The sequence below is a fragment of the Onychostruthus taczanowskii genome, unplaced genomic scaffold, assembly GCF_017590055.1.
Source record: "Onychostruthus taczanowskii isolate IOZ18803 unplaced genomic scaffold, ASM1759005v1 scaffold11, whole genome shotgun sequence".
Lineage (NCBI taxonomy): Eukaryota > Metazoa > Chordata > Aves > Passeriformes > Passeridae > Onychostruthus > Onychostruthus taczanowskii.
Window position 1 is genome coordinate 11,950,861 of NW_024497629.1, and position 17,474 is coordinate 11,968,334.

Consider the following 17,474-nt stretch of genomic DNA (forward strand, 5'->3'; position numbering starts at 1 on the left):
TAGCAAAGACATGTAATAAATGCAATCATAAGTTTTTTAACCTTATCGTATTTTAACACTTCATATGTCCCACTACCAGAAATATAATTGTGATGACAGAGCTCCCTCTGATATTTGTATCGAGGTTTCTTTGTGAGTGTCAGGACTGTCAGTTGCATATTCTGGTGTATAAACTGAACTCTGTTTTTGGTGGGGGAGGGGGGAAGGGATGTAATAGCTGCCCAGCAGATATTAATTGTATCTTCACATGATGCACAAAATTTCCAAGCTATCTGAAATTGTCAGCATTTAAAAATAATTATTCCACACTTGGTTCATTCTGCATATTCCATCAGCCAATTCTGATGTTACAGTAAGTAAGAGACAATTTTTTTGGCCTAATTTACTACATGACAAATTTCACTGGGAATATATTTTAACAGCTGCTTATCAGTACTGATAATGCCCTTTATATTCTGATCCTTTCTAAATTGGTGAAGTTTAAACTGTATTTCTCTGCTCTCTTCATAATTCTGTGTGATCCTGAATTCCTCACAGGATTTTGCTCTCTTGAATCTTTGATTCTTCTTTATTGTAAATAAAACAATCTATTATATATAAATACAGATGTTCAGTGTTCAGCCATTAGTTGTCTTTCTTGCATTTTCTCTTTCCTTTTCCACTTTTGTTATTCTCTAAAATATATCTTGATCCAGTGGAGTAATTTAGAGCACTCATTTTCGCATTTTCATTCCCTTGAATGTTTGTGGTAATTTTGAGTGCTTAGTATTGTGCAATTTTAAAACTTTAGCTCTTCAATGTAATCACTTTTTCTAGGGAATAAATGCGATTCATTAATTGGATACTGAAGTAATAGAACTTTGTATTATATGCACTGTTTATTATGTTAGCTTTTAATCAGAATTTATTTGACTCTACTCATGAAAAACAGAGGGAAACTTAGTCAAGCTAAAATCTGACACTGAAGCAAATACTGAAGGGAAAAATATGCATTTCTTCATTTTTGTGAACTTACTATATGTATTCAGTTAACTTATAATTTCTAATAAGTTTAATAGATTCCATATGCTTGAATGAAAATTAGTTTTTATGAGGTCTTTGCAGTTGTTTTTGTTTAGTTTGGATTCATAAATCATGATGCAGAGAATAGTGCAGAAATTGTGTTACTCTGCAAGTAAAAAAAAAGGGTTTGTAGAGTACGATTTTACTTCTCCATCCCGACTTGAACATAGTTTATTTTCTGTTCTCACCATATTCACCAGTATTACTGCTAAGTTAGTTGAGATTTTTCACCACTGAAAGAAAATTTAGCTGTTTCTAAAAGCTTCCTCTTTGTAATATCACTTAAGCCATTCATACCACTAAAAAAGTGAGGACTGGTCTGCCTCAACTGATTTTGCAGGTGAAATAGATACTTCTGTTTATTCTACTACTATTCTATCTATTCTGGTAGTTTTATGTTCAGTCTTACTGAATTGCTTAAAATGTTAGTGGGAAATGTTAAAGAAAAACAGTGTTGCAGAACTGTGAAAAAATCAATTATGCAGGAAAAAATTAAATGTTCATGAGAAACTAACTGAACAGGTGCCCCTGTTTTCATGGTATCAGACTCCAGTTTACTCTCCAAAACCCCGTTAAGAATTTATTATTTAGAATATTTATCCCTTAGGGTAGAATTCTTTGCAGCACAATATTCTGGGATGACTGTAGATGTAGCAATGTTGCTGCTGACACTTGCTTACATGGTAGTTAAAACTTCAGGGTTTTGGAATGTCTTTTGAATGCCTGTTGGATGAAAGAATTGACCCTTGTACATTTGTGATTAAGTGTATCTATTTGGTAAAATGTCTGTGAGACCTGAAGGGATGCCCTGCAGCCTCCCACAGTCCATCCATCCCAGTGTTCAGGCTCCAGCAATGGTGATGGAGGGATAAGTTAGGGAGATCACATTAATTACAGTCCCAGCTGCTTCTTGCAATCTCTTCACCTCAAATTCCCCCAGAATCAACAGTTGCTGGATTAGAGGTGTTGGAGGGTGCATCTCTGCTAGGTCTGTGTAAACCTTTAGCATTCTGTTATTCTGGACAGAAGAATTGGTGATTTTCTTCAACTATCAATTCAGATCTGGGCAACCATAATTTTCTTCTTAGGCACGTATTTTAAATCACTGGAGAAATATACTCAGAGGATATTCTGCTTTGTTAGGTATTATTCCCCTGACCAGCCATGCACATTGTTACAAACAGCATAAATTAGTAAGAATATGCTATATCCGTATTTCCATCTTTGAAATTCCTTATGAAAATACTCAAATTGTCCTTCTCACAAGTAGGTACGTGTTTTCTTTAAAATAAGTCTTCAGAGATTGTTTTTGATCACTCCAGCTGTTTTGCAAATAAGATGGTTTCAGCCCTCAATTTTTGCCTTAGTACCTGGAAAAAAAGTATTGTCATCCTGAGGCCTTCAGTGGCTGGGCAAGAATTTTACCTTGTGCTTTCCTGACAGACACAGATACTATGAAAATGTTTTTCCTAGGCTAGCCACCTTACTTGATCTACAGACAAGCCAGCTATATGTTTCTTTCCTGACATGTCAAACATCCATAATATTCACTTCAAGCAACAAAATAGAAACAGTGTTTGTGGCAAGAGCTACTTCATGAGTAGTGTGTTGTAGAGGCCCACACAATGATAATTTAAGGAAAAAAAATTTTAGAAATAAGTGATTTTTTTCTGTGGCACCTCCTTGTTGGGATGCTTTTTTATTTGTAAAGCAGTTTAATTTTTCTGAATGTAATAATAATGCAGGAGTCAGAATAAAGCCCAGCTATCTTAGGGGTTTTTGTCCAAAATAACCCTTCATTTCCCAATTCCCTTGCTCAGCAGCTTTTTAGCTAAAATGTTCACATTACCTTCTGGGGTTTTTTTAGGAAGCTGTGGTTCTCATTTCACCACATCTTCAGCTGGAGTCCAAATTAGATCTCAATATCTGAGAATTTTGAGATGAAGTGCAGCTTGTGTTCCCTGCAACAGACTTCAGTACACTGTAAAACAACCAGATCTGATTTCATTCAGAAATGTGGCTGCTTTGTAGAGCACTTGGGTAAGGGAGCAAGATTGTGGGTTCCAGGTTGTACTTGGTCTGATCTCCTGTCTCTTAGAATTAATATCCTGATTATCTGATAAGCAAGAGTAATCTTTAAGTTGGAATCATTGTAATGCAAAGCAGTCACAATATTTGAGTTCTTAATATGTGAATTCTTCTGGTGGACTGCATGGAAGCTGCAGGATGAGTTACCGAAGGCATGGATATATTTTCCATTTTTCATTGCATGAGAGTTTTCAGTCCAGCAAAATTTTTCCATTTATAGAAATAAGTGGTTGTCACTTCTGTAATTGCAGTTAAGCAGTAGTTAATGCTTGGTTTGTCCAAGACTTGTGGAATAACTGCAGTTCATGTCAATGAAAGTCGATGCTTTTTTTCTTCCTTAGTCTATAATGGAGGACTTTGAATTTTTCATTTGTAAAAGCTCTGTACATTTATTGATAAAGGTGTTAACTATCTTTGCAGCATAGGAGAAGATAGTAGATTCCTTTCATGCATGCATTTGAGTGAATATTTTAAATACTTATTTTTTGGTAAGGTAATATTCTCTGTAGGATTTAATTTTATTTTTTTATACTAAAAACTACTAACGGCAAGCTTTATTGAAGCATCCTGAGTTAGATGATAACAAAATAGGGTAAAATACAACATAGATAATTGCTTCTTTTCTGTTTATAGATTATTTAAAGAGCAGCCCTCAGTTTCTGAGTGGCAACTCTTGTAAACAACTTGACAACTGTCTCGTCCATTTCCGAAAACTGCGGGCACACTGAGGAAAATGGTACTGCCTGGTTTATCTGTTTTCCATTTTAGACATTATCACCATCTCTGCTATACTGAAAACTGCTCCAAATGAAAACTTCAGTTTCTCTAAAATTTGTATCCTGCATCAAAAGTAACTTTTTCTTTTCGCTCACCAATATTTCCTGCCCGCCTCTTCTCCATAGTATTTTATGTTTGACATTCAGTCACAAGTACAGAACATAGCTGAACATGTTACAAAGGGTGATTTGAGTAACCTCTGCCTAAGATTAAAAAATGGGAATGAATGATCACTACAACCACACCCATAAATGAAAAATGAAATAGAAGTAAAATGGCCATCCCACAAGTATAGAGTGAATGTTGGAGAGACCTTTTCATTGCAAGGTATGTCAGCTCAGTCATAATTTGCTCTAATTAGTACACTGTATTCAGCTGGAAAAATCCTTTTACCTTGAACTTCAGTGATGCTCAAAGATGTGGAATTTCTTCCTACCTTTGAAAACATCAAATAAATTGTTTTCAATCTAGCTTTTGCAACTAAAAATTGAGTGATTCGTGTAGGAAAGGTGCAGACGTATCAACAGGCATATAAAATACTGATCTCTGTCTGAAAGGACTCTTAAAAGGGTTAAGTGGTCAAATCAGATTTCATTGCCTGTAATTAAAAATATGTCTACATAGATCAACACCAAATACCAGTTTTATTTTCAGCAATATGTAAGTAAAATGAACTTAAATAAATGTGATCAGAATCAACTTGAAGATTTCTTAGTTACCTATTCAGCCACGTGATGATCCTGATATCTTTCAATTTCATTTTGGAAAACCGGATTGTGGAATGTTATGACCACTTGAAGGTTATATTGCGTGAATTTTTTTTATGCTGTTACATGTTTTCATAAAATATTTTCATCTATTTGAAGAATCTAATTGATGTATCTGCGCAGCACAACTACATGAAATTCTGAAATATGCATGGCAGTGCCAGTTGGTTTCTTCCCATTGTTACAGGCAAAATGTAGTTGAACACGTAATTGAAACTGGATGTCATAATTCTTATTATCAACACATTTTCAGTTGCTTCTAAGTTTTTTCCAAGTTGTACCATACTTTTCAAAATTGTCTATTGTTGAATAAGATTGGCAATACAACAGACAAAACAGCCAAATTTAAAATAAATCATAGAATTGTTCTAGTAGCATATTCTTGGTAAAGCATATTTAAAAACATGATGGTAGCTTAATGTGCTAAATGTAGGGGTTTTGTCCAAATACAAGAAAACTCACTACAAATGGGCTTTTATAGGTAGGTGATTTTCATGGATTGACAACACAGTAAGGGTTGCAGGTCACGATTCCAGCAGAAGTTAAGTGCAGAAGTTAAGCCTTTCTTTATTCTGTTCCATTGCCTTATGGAAAAGTTCAGTGGGTAAGGAGTCAGCCAATGCAGCCTTTTAGTTACAGTTCCAGATTTTTCTTTACAAAACAGCAAACAGGTGCAGTCATCTGCCTTGTATATCTGATGCTTGTTTTACTAAAAGTGCAGAATAAAAACTGATGAAACTGTTTACACAAGGAGCAAGAGTAATTTGAGAGGAAGGTATCAGCTGAGAATAAGTGAGTTTTGTTGTATTAATGGTGTGAAAAAAGATACTTTGTCACTTCTTTCTCTTACCTGCAACTTCCTATTTTCCTTGTGTTTTGTAGCATAAGATGAAGATTAGGTGAAGTTCCATCACTTGGATCTGGGGTCAGCCAGGTTATATCCAGTGTTTTAGGAATATAGGAGTAAAGGAAAATCTGGGATAAAATACAAGCATACATAGTATGCAGTGTAGGGTTAGGAAGGTTGCTAGTGGCTGCCTAATGTTGGGCTTAGTTACCCAAGGCTGCATCTATTTGTGCAACCTTCTTTGATCTATCCCCTCTGTTGCAATCCAAATTAACACAGAAGAGCAAGGAAAACTAAGTCTCTGTGAATAAAATGGATCAAACCCAGAAAGGTTTGAAATATACCCCAAAACTTGATTAAACCAGGTTAGATGTTAGTACCAAAACACTTGATATATTTTATTTTATAGTAAAACAGGCAAAGAGAAAACAAGAGAAAAGAAAGGATGGACTAAAAAGAGAAAAAGATATAGAAAAAGAGATGTGCAGCGGTGGGGTGCACAGGCAGAGAGTAACAGGGTGAGGTAGAAAGATCAGCCATCCAAGGGTCCCAATGACATCTTGTGGCACCCCTTCATCTGGCTTCTCAGTGGTGAGGGTCCCCTGCTACCCACTGCCTCTACAAAGCAATGGAATGCAATGGATTAAAAAAATGTTTATAATATTGAGGTGGGAACGGCCATGTGCCTCCCCTGGCGAGGGCAGGTTGTCCCTTGCAACACTGTGGATCTGTTGCATCATGGTGCAGGTTTGGGACCCCTTTGGGAGGGCCATGGCATCCCCTGCACCTTTCCCAGGGTGAAGAGGTCCCACAGCTGAGCTCTGCACAGCAGCGGATGGGCACTCACTGCCTCCCACCAGAGGTTTTTTCACCACACACCCAAAGCCTCTCTCGCCCCACCCTTGGTGTGAGGGTCTGTGTGAGCCCAGCTGACCCTGGGCTGTGGTCTCCAGCTTGATCCCTCTGGGAATGTGTTCTTCTTCCCCAGCCCATGCCTGAGTGCTGCCCAAGGCTCCATTCAGGGTTTGGGTGATTTTCTCTGCAATTTTTATTCAGTTTTGCTGGAATAGGCAAAAGTCTTTCCTTAAGATGTTTAAGCCATACATTATGTCAGTCTCCAACCATCCAGTTACGGAATTGATTAGCACAAAAAGCAAAACAAGCTTTTGACTAATCCATGAGACGTGAGAAACTTGTGAGAAGTCCATGGCTAGAAAACTTGTGTCTAGTCATGGACTTCTGATAAACTTCAAGCAGTGGGACTTCAACTGGGCTCTGCAGATGAAAACAGTGTATCAAATGCTTTTAGATAGCTGAAGGTTCAGTCTTAAAATGGAAAGAAGTTTCTCCGTTTCTTCCATTTCCATTTCATTTTTGTTGATACTAAAGTTGTGATCTCTACCTTCAGCTATATTGTGGCTCTAAGATTATTGGGATGCTGCAAAACTTGGTTACAAAAGTGTTTCAAAATTACAAAAATAGAAGCATATTCTCATAAAATGGCAAGTATTCTTTCAATCCTACTGTTACCTCCAGCAAGTTTATTAGGGTTAGAGTGTCTAGTTAGTTAGCTGAGCTGCCCATACTGACTGGCTTAAATATTCTGCTTTTTATAGACAGAATAAGAGAGGAGGACTGTTTTCTTGCATTCCTTCCTGTACAGCATGAAGTGAATCACAGGTTAAAAGTATATGCTGATTAAGTCATGATGACAGCTTCAGAGTTGCATCAAAACTAAAGCTTATGATTTTTGGTACACCTTCAAAAAGGATGCATAACACTCCGGATGAACAACTCTGAGGTTTCAAACTAAAGCCTTCTAAAATTAGTGTACATCAAGGTTTCTGGTGGTATTTCTGTGTATGCAGAATGGCTGCTACAAATTGCTAGTTAATGGCAGATTTTGAACTGAAAATATGTGATGGATTTCATCTAAAGGAAACCAGAAGGAATATGGTTTAACATATTTTGGTATAGATTAGATCCACAGAATTGAAATGGCCTTCTAGTTCAATTTCTGATGGATTTTAATGTTGGGTTATTTATTTTGTTTTTCTGTTTTACAGTGTTATGTGGGAGCCGATGGGAGATGGTAAAAAGATTATTTCACTGGCTGATAACAACATATTGTTGTGGGATTTGCAGGAAAGTTCAGCCAAAGCTGTGGTAAGAAATTTTCTTTTAACAAAACATGCTATACTTGAATATAGTCCAAACAACAACATTCCTTAGCCTACATTTTGCTAATCTTTTAAGTATTCCTTCAGAAGTATCTCATTGCTTATAATATAGGTGGGGGAAATAAATATTCTACCATTGTCTTAAATAAGAGTGTTTAAGAGTAGGATTTCAGTATCTGTTGCTAGAGGGTAAATGTTTTCTTTATTCTAGAGCTCCCCTTAATGTCCTACTGCTTTTATAGTGAGTAATCTAGAATAAAGCAGTGCAGATTTGGTGAATGTCTTACAAGTGGAAACTGATGATTAGTAAAGCCAAAGGTTATTGAATTCAGATAATGGTGTAGTAACTCACGTTGGTTAATACCATTTAATTTAGAACGCTTTACTTAATTTACAACTCTTGATTGTATAAGCGTAATATAAGTTTCTCTATTTGCCATGTACTTCTTTGAATTTTCAATGTTAGATTTATTTAGTAATATACAGTTTAATCAGGTTATTTCACTTATTGTTAAAAATGTCTTATTCAGGAACATATATAAAAAGTGTCATTGGCATAGTTTTTTGTCTGATTATGCCATATCGTAGAATGTATATAGAAAACTTTGAATGATTCCATGTAGTCATTTAGATCCGTGTCTGTGCTTATAAATGGAATCTCGTTATGTCAAGGACATTACTATTCAGTTGATCTGTTGGCACTTTTAAAAAAAATTAACTCTGACCTGTCCTCAGGTCAGGGTTAATTATTTTTCCTGGATTCTGCAGAATCAGTTTTTTTCAAATTAGTCAAGACATAAACTCTTTCTTGTTTATACCACCTGACTGTGTGCAAATAGGTAACAATGTAAGATAATATGGTTTAATACTTTATGTTTATAATTAAGCTCTTTGGATTCCTTCTCTAGATGAGAAACTTTAGCTCTTTTTTTCATCTGCAACTTCAGTAGGTGTTATGTTGCCTTCCAAGGCTTCAAATTAGTGTTTGATTTTATCAAATTGATGTTGAGAGTTTCTGACAGCTTACCTCCAGGCGCTTGTCTGTGGCATTGTATCCCTGGATTTGCATTGCACCTGCATTAGTCAGTATTTCTGTCCTAGTGTCTGCATAATGCACAAACCTTTCTGCAATATTGAAAAACAACTTTGAGGTCGGTACTGCTTCTCTGCTACGGGTCCTCATGTCCTCTTGAAGTACTGATACTGCTAGGCAACTTAACATTTTGCCTTCCTCCTACTTTCACTCCTTGTGCAGTTCTGTCCACACTTGCTGAAATTCTTTTGAATGTTAATTAGTATTTTCACTGTTTGACCACTTTCTCATAACTCTCTCAGATTCTTTCTTAATCCTAACCTCTTTCCCATGGCAGGGGATTGGCATTAAATGATCTTTAAGGCCCCTTTAAACCCAAACCATTCTATGATTTCCTCTAGGATGCTAGATCAGTTTCTCTGTGGAAATCTTGTCATGAAAGCCAAATTTTATGGGGTTTTTATTCCTCATATATTGCTTGGGAATTATTTACTAGAATTTTGTATGTTGTGTCTTCCTTATACTGTTTCTTTTCTCAAAACTAAACCCTCACTCTATTACACAAATATTTGTGCAGACAACTATGATTTCCATTTTCTTTTCCTTCTATTGCTAGAATTATGATCTCTATAATTTTGGAGAGGAGTAGATGCTACCAAATTTTGTAATTTCAGCATGATTTGGGGAATCAGTATTTTTATCCTCAAAGCAACATTCAGCTTGCAGTTCCTTTCAGTAGTTCAAGTAGCATTACTTATGTAGAATATTTTTTTAATTGGTACTTCTAAAATATTCTTGTACTACATCAAATGTTGATGGCACAAAAGGACTCAAGAAGGAAAAGTATGTGATAAAGGAATTAAGGGGATGTAACTTGTGACATTTGTTATATGTTTCTATTTTTTATGAAAGAAAATGAATAAATGCAAATGTCAAATTCTGTATCAAACAAACCGCTTCACCCAATGAAGTAGATATATCAACCCTTGACTGACGTCTTCAGATAAGAGCATTTAAATATCTTGGTTAAAAACTTTTGTTTGCAGAAGTCAAGAATGTTGTTCGGATTTTACAATCAGGCTCTCAGGAGGCTTGATATTGGATTTGACTGATCCTCTATATTTCCATCTAAAATAATCTAGTATCTCATGTGATTGCACTATAAACAAGAATTATTTGTGATTAAAATTTTATCTGAGAATATCTGTTTAGCATAATCAGTTTTCTGCTCCAGCAATTTTGAGTTTTTCTTAGATGATACTTACTTCAATACCAAGTCATACACTGCTGTTAAAGTTTGATAGAGAAAGTTCACTGCAACTTGACTATCAGAAAACACACCTGCATGCATCAAAATCTTGAGCCCAGTGAATCACTTCTGAGATGACTGGAATTATTGCAATTTTTGAATGTTGAGTTTTTGTCTGCAACAAATTTGTCTTAATCATGTCTGTAGATTCTTGAGCTAGCTGGAGTCCAGCTGAACAAGACTGAGGAAAGCATAAGCATCTCTTTTAAGAGGCCTGTGCTAAACTTTCTAGTAATGAAAATTAAGACAAGCTTAAGTCCAGTATCATAGGCTTTTTTAGGACTAGAAGTCCTAAAGACTGTGGTGCATTTCTGAAATCTTCAAAAATTACCTCCTTACTAAGAGATTAACTTCCTGTTTACATCTATATATGGCTGAAAAACAATAACTTCTATTTTGTAGCAGTTTTATATTTGCAAAAAATATGTAGGACTGACAGTTACAAAGAGCAATAAAGAAAAACAAGCAATGTTTTGTTACATAGTTGCCTTTCTCTTTAAAAGAAAAAAAGAGTAAAACCCTCCTCCATAAATCAACCCTCTACCCCAACTTTTGCTGCTGTAGTATTTAGAATGTGAGAGAAATCTGTGAGAAGAGGTTGGTTGTAAAACAGATAGCATTAGTAGAGGTAAGTAGTAAATATATTTTCCATTTGGTTACCACCATGGACAAGGAGTGTTTGTAGGCTAATGAGCTGTTGGTGAAACAGTGATTCCTGTGAATTTTTTTTTTTTTCCTTGCCTGGAAAACAGATATAGAACAGCCTAAAGCAAAGAAATCAGGTCTTGCCACATTAAAAAAGTAGCATGTTAAGGCAAATTAAAAAAAAAAAAAAAAAAAAAAAAAAAAAAAAAAAAAACAAAAACAACAGACAAAAAACCAAAAAAACCCAAAACCACAAGATGTACTTTTTATGCAGATAGACAGAGGTTACATAAATGACAAGAAAAGTTGTCTTTATTGTTCATTAAGATGAAAGATTGTCCATTCTTGAAATCTCTTAGCCACCTGATTTCACTTCTCAATGAAGACATCTTCATTGATGTCTTATCACCTAACATGCTTTGTTTCAAGCAGGCTCAGCAGGATGTAGCTGGTGTTGGGGAAACGTCCCTGTCTGACCATCCTGTCACTCTGGCAGTCACACTTCCATGGGCAGAGACTTTGAGCAGCTCCAGTGGACTGAGAGGGCCCTGCTGGACTCCCTGCATGCCCCACTCTCACACATACCAGGTTCCCCATAGCAGTGTCTCAGTCCTCTCCATGCCTTAAGTTATTTAATCACGGTGCAACATCAAAACAACAGCCTGAGCTGGTGCCTCTCATGAGGGTCCGTGAATAAAGAAAATCCTGGGGTTTCATACCTTCCCAGTCTATGCAGCAGCAAAAGTCTGGGGTCTTCCTTGTCAATCCTCTGCTCCTGCTGTGTCTCTGAGTGTCCAGTCAAGTGACTGGTGACACAGGTCCCTGTGCCTTTTGTTGTGCAAATGGTCAGCGCTTCTTCCGGGGCCCTTGCCTTATTTCCCTCCACCATCCACTAGGGATTGCTAAGGGGAGAACATCTTTACAAAAAATACATGTTGCTATACACTTACGAGTAAAATAACAGTATACTTCTGTGTGTGTATATGTGTTGTTATAAATAAAGAAGGTTGTAACTAAAGCTTAAATCAAGAGCTAGGATTAAAATAATAGAAATGTCAGTGTGTTTGAATTGTTTTCTCTTTTTGTAAAAAACACATGATGGTGTTCAAGTTGAATAATATCATTATTGTTAACTAAAAGTAAGACGAGGTCCACTGTATCTGTATCAGGTAATAGAGGGAAGGAGGTATTCATTACACTGGTGCATCACTTGTCTTCCTGTTTTTACAACACATTTCAATTGCTTCCCTTTTTTGCATAGGTACATATTATAGGCCATTTTAATGGCAAGAGGTAAACCAAATGGACCTTTCATGTTTATGGAAGTTTGTGTAAAACTCAGGTATAATATAGATGAAAAACTGAAAATATGTGTGTCTTTAAAATTTTGTATGAGCCAAAATTTCTGCTTCTCTACAGTGATTGAAACTTCAGAGTCTTATTTGGTTCCTTTTCTGTTTCTGCCTGTGATTTACAAGTCACATTGTTTCATTGAAATTAGCCTGAAGAATTTTACAGTTCCACATAGATTCAGAGCTTCTTGGTAATAAAATTATTGGTGTGTTCATTCTCTGAATTATCTATTTAGCTTGGGATAAGAAACATTTGCTAACTGTAATTTAGTGTACAGTTCAGTGGGTTTGTTTGGGTTAATTTTGGTTTTGGTTTGGGGTTTTGTTTTTTATTTTCCTTCTTTTTTTCTTTTCTTTTTTTTTTTTTTTTTTGTTTTTGCTGACTTGTTTCTGCCTTACAGTGTTCAATTTGCCTGTATTTATATTAAGACAAGCTTCTCCTGTCCTTTTGATCATTCCCTTTATTATTGTTTTGAGGACATTACCTTCTGGGGTGAAACTAATCTTATGCTCACTGCATCATTACCTTTTGCAATTAAATTAGCTATTCTTTGCCATTTATAATCATTAGCTGGACCCAAGAGAAGCCCAGACAATGCACAAGGTGTGGATAGAATCTACTGAGAAGACGAGAGTTAATATTTCTGTGTACAGATTTGAGGTCAGATGTCAACAAATTGCTAGAACTCTTCCTTGGGTAAATGCAGTATGTTTGGCATGGCAGATGAGTGCAACAGAATGAAATAAAGATACTAAAATCTAGATTTTTTTTTCTGTTTTTCATATGTTTTCACAAAGGGGACAAATAGAGATGTGGTTTTGATCATTCTAATCCAAACTATTTTAGATTTCTTGTCCAGCATTCATGTGGTCTTGGTTCAGAAAAACAGATAATATCAAGCAGTGGCTTTCCAGGCAAGGCAGAATATATTTTGGGGAAGATTTCACAGGCTACTTGGATAAAAGTGATGGATCCAAATAGAGATGATAGGAATAAGCACGAGATACTTTCTTGGCAAGATAGCTGCAATTTCTCAAGGCAGGAAATACCTTGTGGAATTTAGTGGAGAATTTTTTAACGCCCCATTATTACTTCAACTAGAATAAACAGATTAACTATAGGAGAGCAGAAAACTGTCAAAAGAAAAATAAAAAGGAAATTACTGGATCAGAATGAGAATAGAAACCAGCTTATAGGGTTGGAATCAATTTTATTTAATGGTCTCCTTAACGATAGAATAGAAGTAGGAGTGAAATAATGAAAATTATTTCTGGCAGAACATCATCAGCATATAGAAATAACAATATAATTTGGAGGATGAACTTGATATTTAGTTTAATTTTTATAGTATAAAGCAGAAAACTTGTGTTTAAGAAATAAAAATATTTTCTTACTGTAATGCAGAAACTCAGCACTTAAAAATATGTGAATTCTGTTACTTAGCTATTCTGAAAATAGCTCTGAGCTGCCAATATGATGAGGCTATTTGAAAAGGCAAATAGTTTTAAGATGGTTCAGGAGTCAAGAACAGTTATGAAAGGACTACATGGCACGTTTTCCTGCAGTCGGAGGAATTGAACTCAGTTTACAATCTTCATCAACCTTTCTGTTTCTGTCAATAACAAGTCAGAAAAACACTCATGCCTTTTAATGTCAGTCTGCTTGTGTTTGTCTACTTAGTGTAACCCTTAACATATCTTTCTTCTAAGTAGTTTCCTGTTCTGTTCTTGGTCACATAGCTCTTTTCTTGGAAGAGAGCATGGGAAGTTGGTTCACTGTCTCCGTGCTGCTTGTGGTTTTCCTAGACAATTTCTGTACCCTTTAACATTTAATATATGTTGGGGTTTGGGTTTTTTTGAAGGATACTGCCTGTCCTTTCTTCTTTCCAAGTCAGACCTTATGTAATCCAATTCTGAAGCACGAAAATCAATGTCAGTCCTTGATATTTTGACAAAAATAAGTTTGAGTCATTGGTACTTTGATTTGAATACACAGAAATCAGTCCTAGATCTAGGATATTCTAGGACAGATATTTTTCATATTTTAGTGCTTTGTTTTTGTAAAAACCCTTCCTTAATTGAGGACAACATAAACAGTTCTAGTCGGATCGTGTTACATAGTTTAATTTTTTAGAAGATTTTCTTCTTATTTCTAAGTGTTGCTCTTGTGCAACTGTAGTGTAATATCGTGTTTCCCTTCTATTTTTGTTCTTGTGTCACCAGATTTAGGCATTGTTCCAGCTAAGCGTTTAGGAATAGTGCAAAATACATCCATACTCCAGTAACCATTTTACACTGTTCAAGATTTAATTTTCTCCAGACTTCTTTTCTGAAATCAGTGTGATCCTTGTGCATTGTAAGACTAATTCCTAATTTTGTTGTCTAAAAGTAGACGTTCAGTCTTACTCTATTCCTTTCCTTTTTCCTTAATACAAGTCACATTTTGTATTTATAAAATAATACCATGAATTGTTTACCTAAAGTATCCAGTGAGGCCCTCACACCTGCATGTCTTTATCCCCTGGGCAGCACAGATCCTAATTTTCATGCAAGAGTAATGTTTAAAATACACCTATGTCATGTTTTACTTCCCATTTGTAGTTAGCGTTTCTGCAGTTAAAGAAGTGAAAGAGAGGTTTCAAGATAAAAAGAGCACTTACTTACCTGTCCATATATTCAGTATATGAATTAAAATTACAACTCAGGTGTTTTTGAACCTGCATTTGTGATTCTGAGCTACCAATTTTGTTTCATTTATTTCTTGGATGTCTAGGAAGGAAACTTGTAGATTTCCTTCTGTTGAATAAGAATTCCTTTTTATATATGAAAATTTCTCTTCTTTATCTCCAAATTGTCCTTTAAATCCTTGCAGTAACTTTCAGATCCATAGATGACATGTAAAAGAAGACTGAGTCAATTAAGAAGTTGGCTGTATATAGAGCTGGACATCTGTATAAAGAAAGATGTAATTTAATTTACTTATGAATTGCTTATGAAGGCAAGGATGAATTGGCCCATCTAGTATATAGGTGATTTTTTTCATATATTGTTAAGAAATATCACAGTATGTGTGTGCTGGCCTCAACTCTAAACTTTTGACTGCAAAGAAGAAAAATTTGATCTTTTTATAGTAGCTTATATTATAAACACACACACACACATATATGTGTGTGTATATATATATATATATATATATATATGTATGTCTCAAATGCTGGAGAAACTATAGTCTACTGCTGACAAAGACCCTCTGCCCTGAGTCATGTTTTGAATATATTATGCTTTCCATCTCAAGAGCAGATTTTTTAAATATACAGATTTTTTTAAAAATATACTCCCTTTGTTGGTTCTATCTTACTGTCAGTGATAACATTGGCTTCCCTCCCCCTAGTCTAAGCTTTGAATGGCCAAGTCTGCTTTCTAAAGAAACTTACTTCAATTTTTGAAATGACACAAGCTATGAATATTCTGTTGAGCCTGGAATCTGGTATGTGTCAAAAAATAAAAAAGTTAATTTTATTATCTGGTGTCCAGTATCCTATGCAGTATTTTTTGTTTTTATTAATAACTTGTGAGTTGTAGAAAGGTTTTCAGAAAGTATTTGTTCTAGAGGAGGAATGGTGTTAGATGAGTACATTTGGCCACAGTGTTATATTATTCATTAACACCTGAGCAATATATGATCTTGCATGCTGGGAATTCCACATTCTTTTAAAAAACATCTAGTATTGTAATTTTGGTATCGTTAATCATAGTACTAAATAAATATTATATTCTTTGTGGAGTTGTAGTAATAAAAATTCAGCAAAATACATGTTTATGCAATATACCAACAGATGTAGGCAGTTTAGTATTGACAGCATATTTTTCTGTTCATATCAGTTAAAGGTTATGTAAACAGTTTGTATGTTTTAGTCTTTTTGATCCATCAAAGCATAATATTGTGCAGGGAAATCTACTATTAAATAGAGTATTGATGTTGCATTAGGATCCAACAGGATCCAGTGCAGTAATCTGCTTTTGTGAAATACCTCATAATGAAACATTTTGAAATATGAAAGTTGTGTGAAAGATGACCAAATAAGTCTGCTGTTTGTGTAGCTGATTGAAATTTTCATAAATTTTATATCTGATTAAATGCAAATATTCTGCTTTTCCTCTTCCTCTTTAGCTATTAAACAGTTTCAGTAAGTGATTGGAAGTAAAAGTAATTTGCAGTGTAGGCAGCTTTGATTTCCCCCATGTTCACTTGGAATTGGGGGATAACTTGCTATACAACTTCAAAGAGAAAGTTGATTACTTTGAACCTTCTTTTCATTAACTGTGGAGATGCAGAGCTGCCTGCTCTAGGATGTGCAAGCCTGTTTTTGGAACTGAAACTTTTTTATCTCACAGATTGTAGATTTGTAATCTAGTAGCTACTGTTATGTATGTGGTGACATGGGCACCTGGGCGTTGACCTCTTTATTTTTAAGAGCTGCTATACATTTATCAAAAAGAGGCTTTGACACCATAATTCTGTTACTACAGATAAAATTTGGCATTTTGACATGGAAAGAAATTTTGTAAGACTGTTAATGAAGCTAAATGCATGCGTGTGTGTGGCAGCTACAAATCTGTGCAGTGTGCCCATATTGTCTGTCTACTGTTTCAACAATGATCTGAAACTGTTTTAGTTTATAGAATAGTACAGTACTTCCAATAATTTGGCATAAATTACACTGCATAAGCCTTTTTAAAAATTAGTGACAAAATCAGCACTAGCTTTTATTGTTTCTTTGTGTTTTTCTTTTCTTCAGTCTTTGGATTTGGTAGTCCACTGCACTTGGAGCAAGAGGCTGTTGAGCAGCTTTGTCTTCATTGCAACTAATTTCATTTTAGTGTTACATTTAGAAACATTGCCAGCTTTGTTTCATTATTTTAGCTCTCTAGTTCCACAGCCTTGGAAGGGAAAGGACAATTAAAATTTACTTCTGGAAGATGGAGTCCACACCACAATTGTACCCAGATTGCCACAGCCAACGATACCACTGTCCGAGGCTGGGATACACGGAGCATGAGGTAAGGAGAGTTTGCAGTCATAGACTAGAAAAGACAATCTCCTTTGGAGGTACATTTTTTGCATTTCTCCTAGCATAATTTTTTTGTTTTGTTTTTACATTTTGAAATGATAAGTGGCAAACCCAGAGTTTATAAAAGAAATAGAAAAGCTTGCATAGCTGGTATAGTTACAATTTAACAGAGTTTTCTCTGGTATTCCCCCTCAGCTTCAGTTCTAACTTGTATATTGAGTTTTATTGAACCATGTACTGGTCTCACAAGGATTTGTTCAATACATAGGAATTACCTGAATGAAGCTGTTTTGTAATTCAACCTGAAAATGCTTTAACAACAATCCTGACTATGCTATGACC

General features: G+C 35.3%; 1 protein-coding gene across 1 annotated transcript in view; it reads left to right on the plus strand.

The window, feature by feature from the left end:
- EIPR1 (EARP complex and GARP complex interacting protein 1) overlaps positions 1-17,474 on the plus strand; it is a 73,637-nt gene that overhangs the window by 39,795 nt on the left and 16,368 nt on the right. The window contains exons 5-6 of the mRNA XM_041421639.1: positions 7,608-7,707; positions 16,985-17,121. Coding sequence (XP_041277573.1) covers positions 7,608-7,707; positions 16,985-17,121 — 237 coding nt within the window. The remainder of the gene's footprint in view (positions 1-7,607; positions 7,708-16,984; positions 17,122-17,474) is intronic.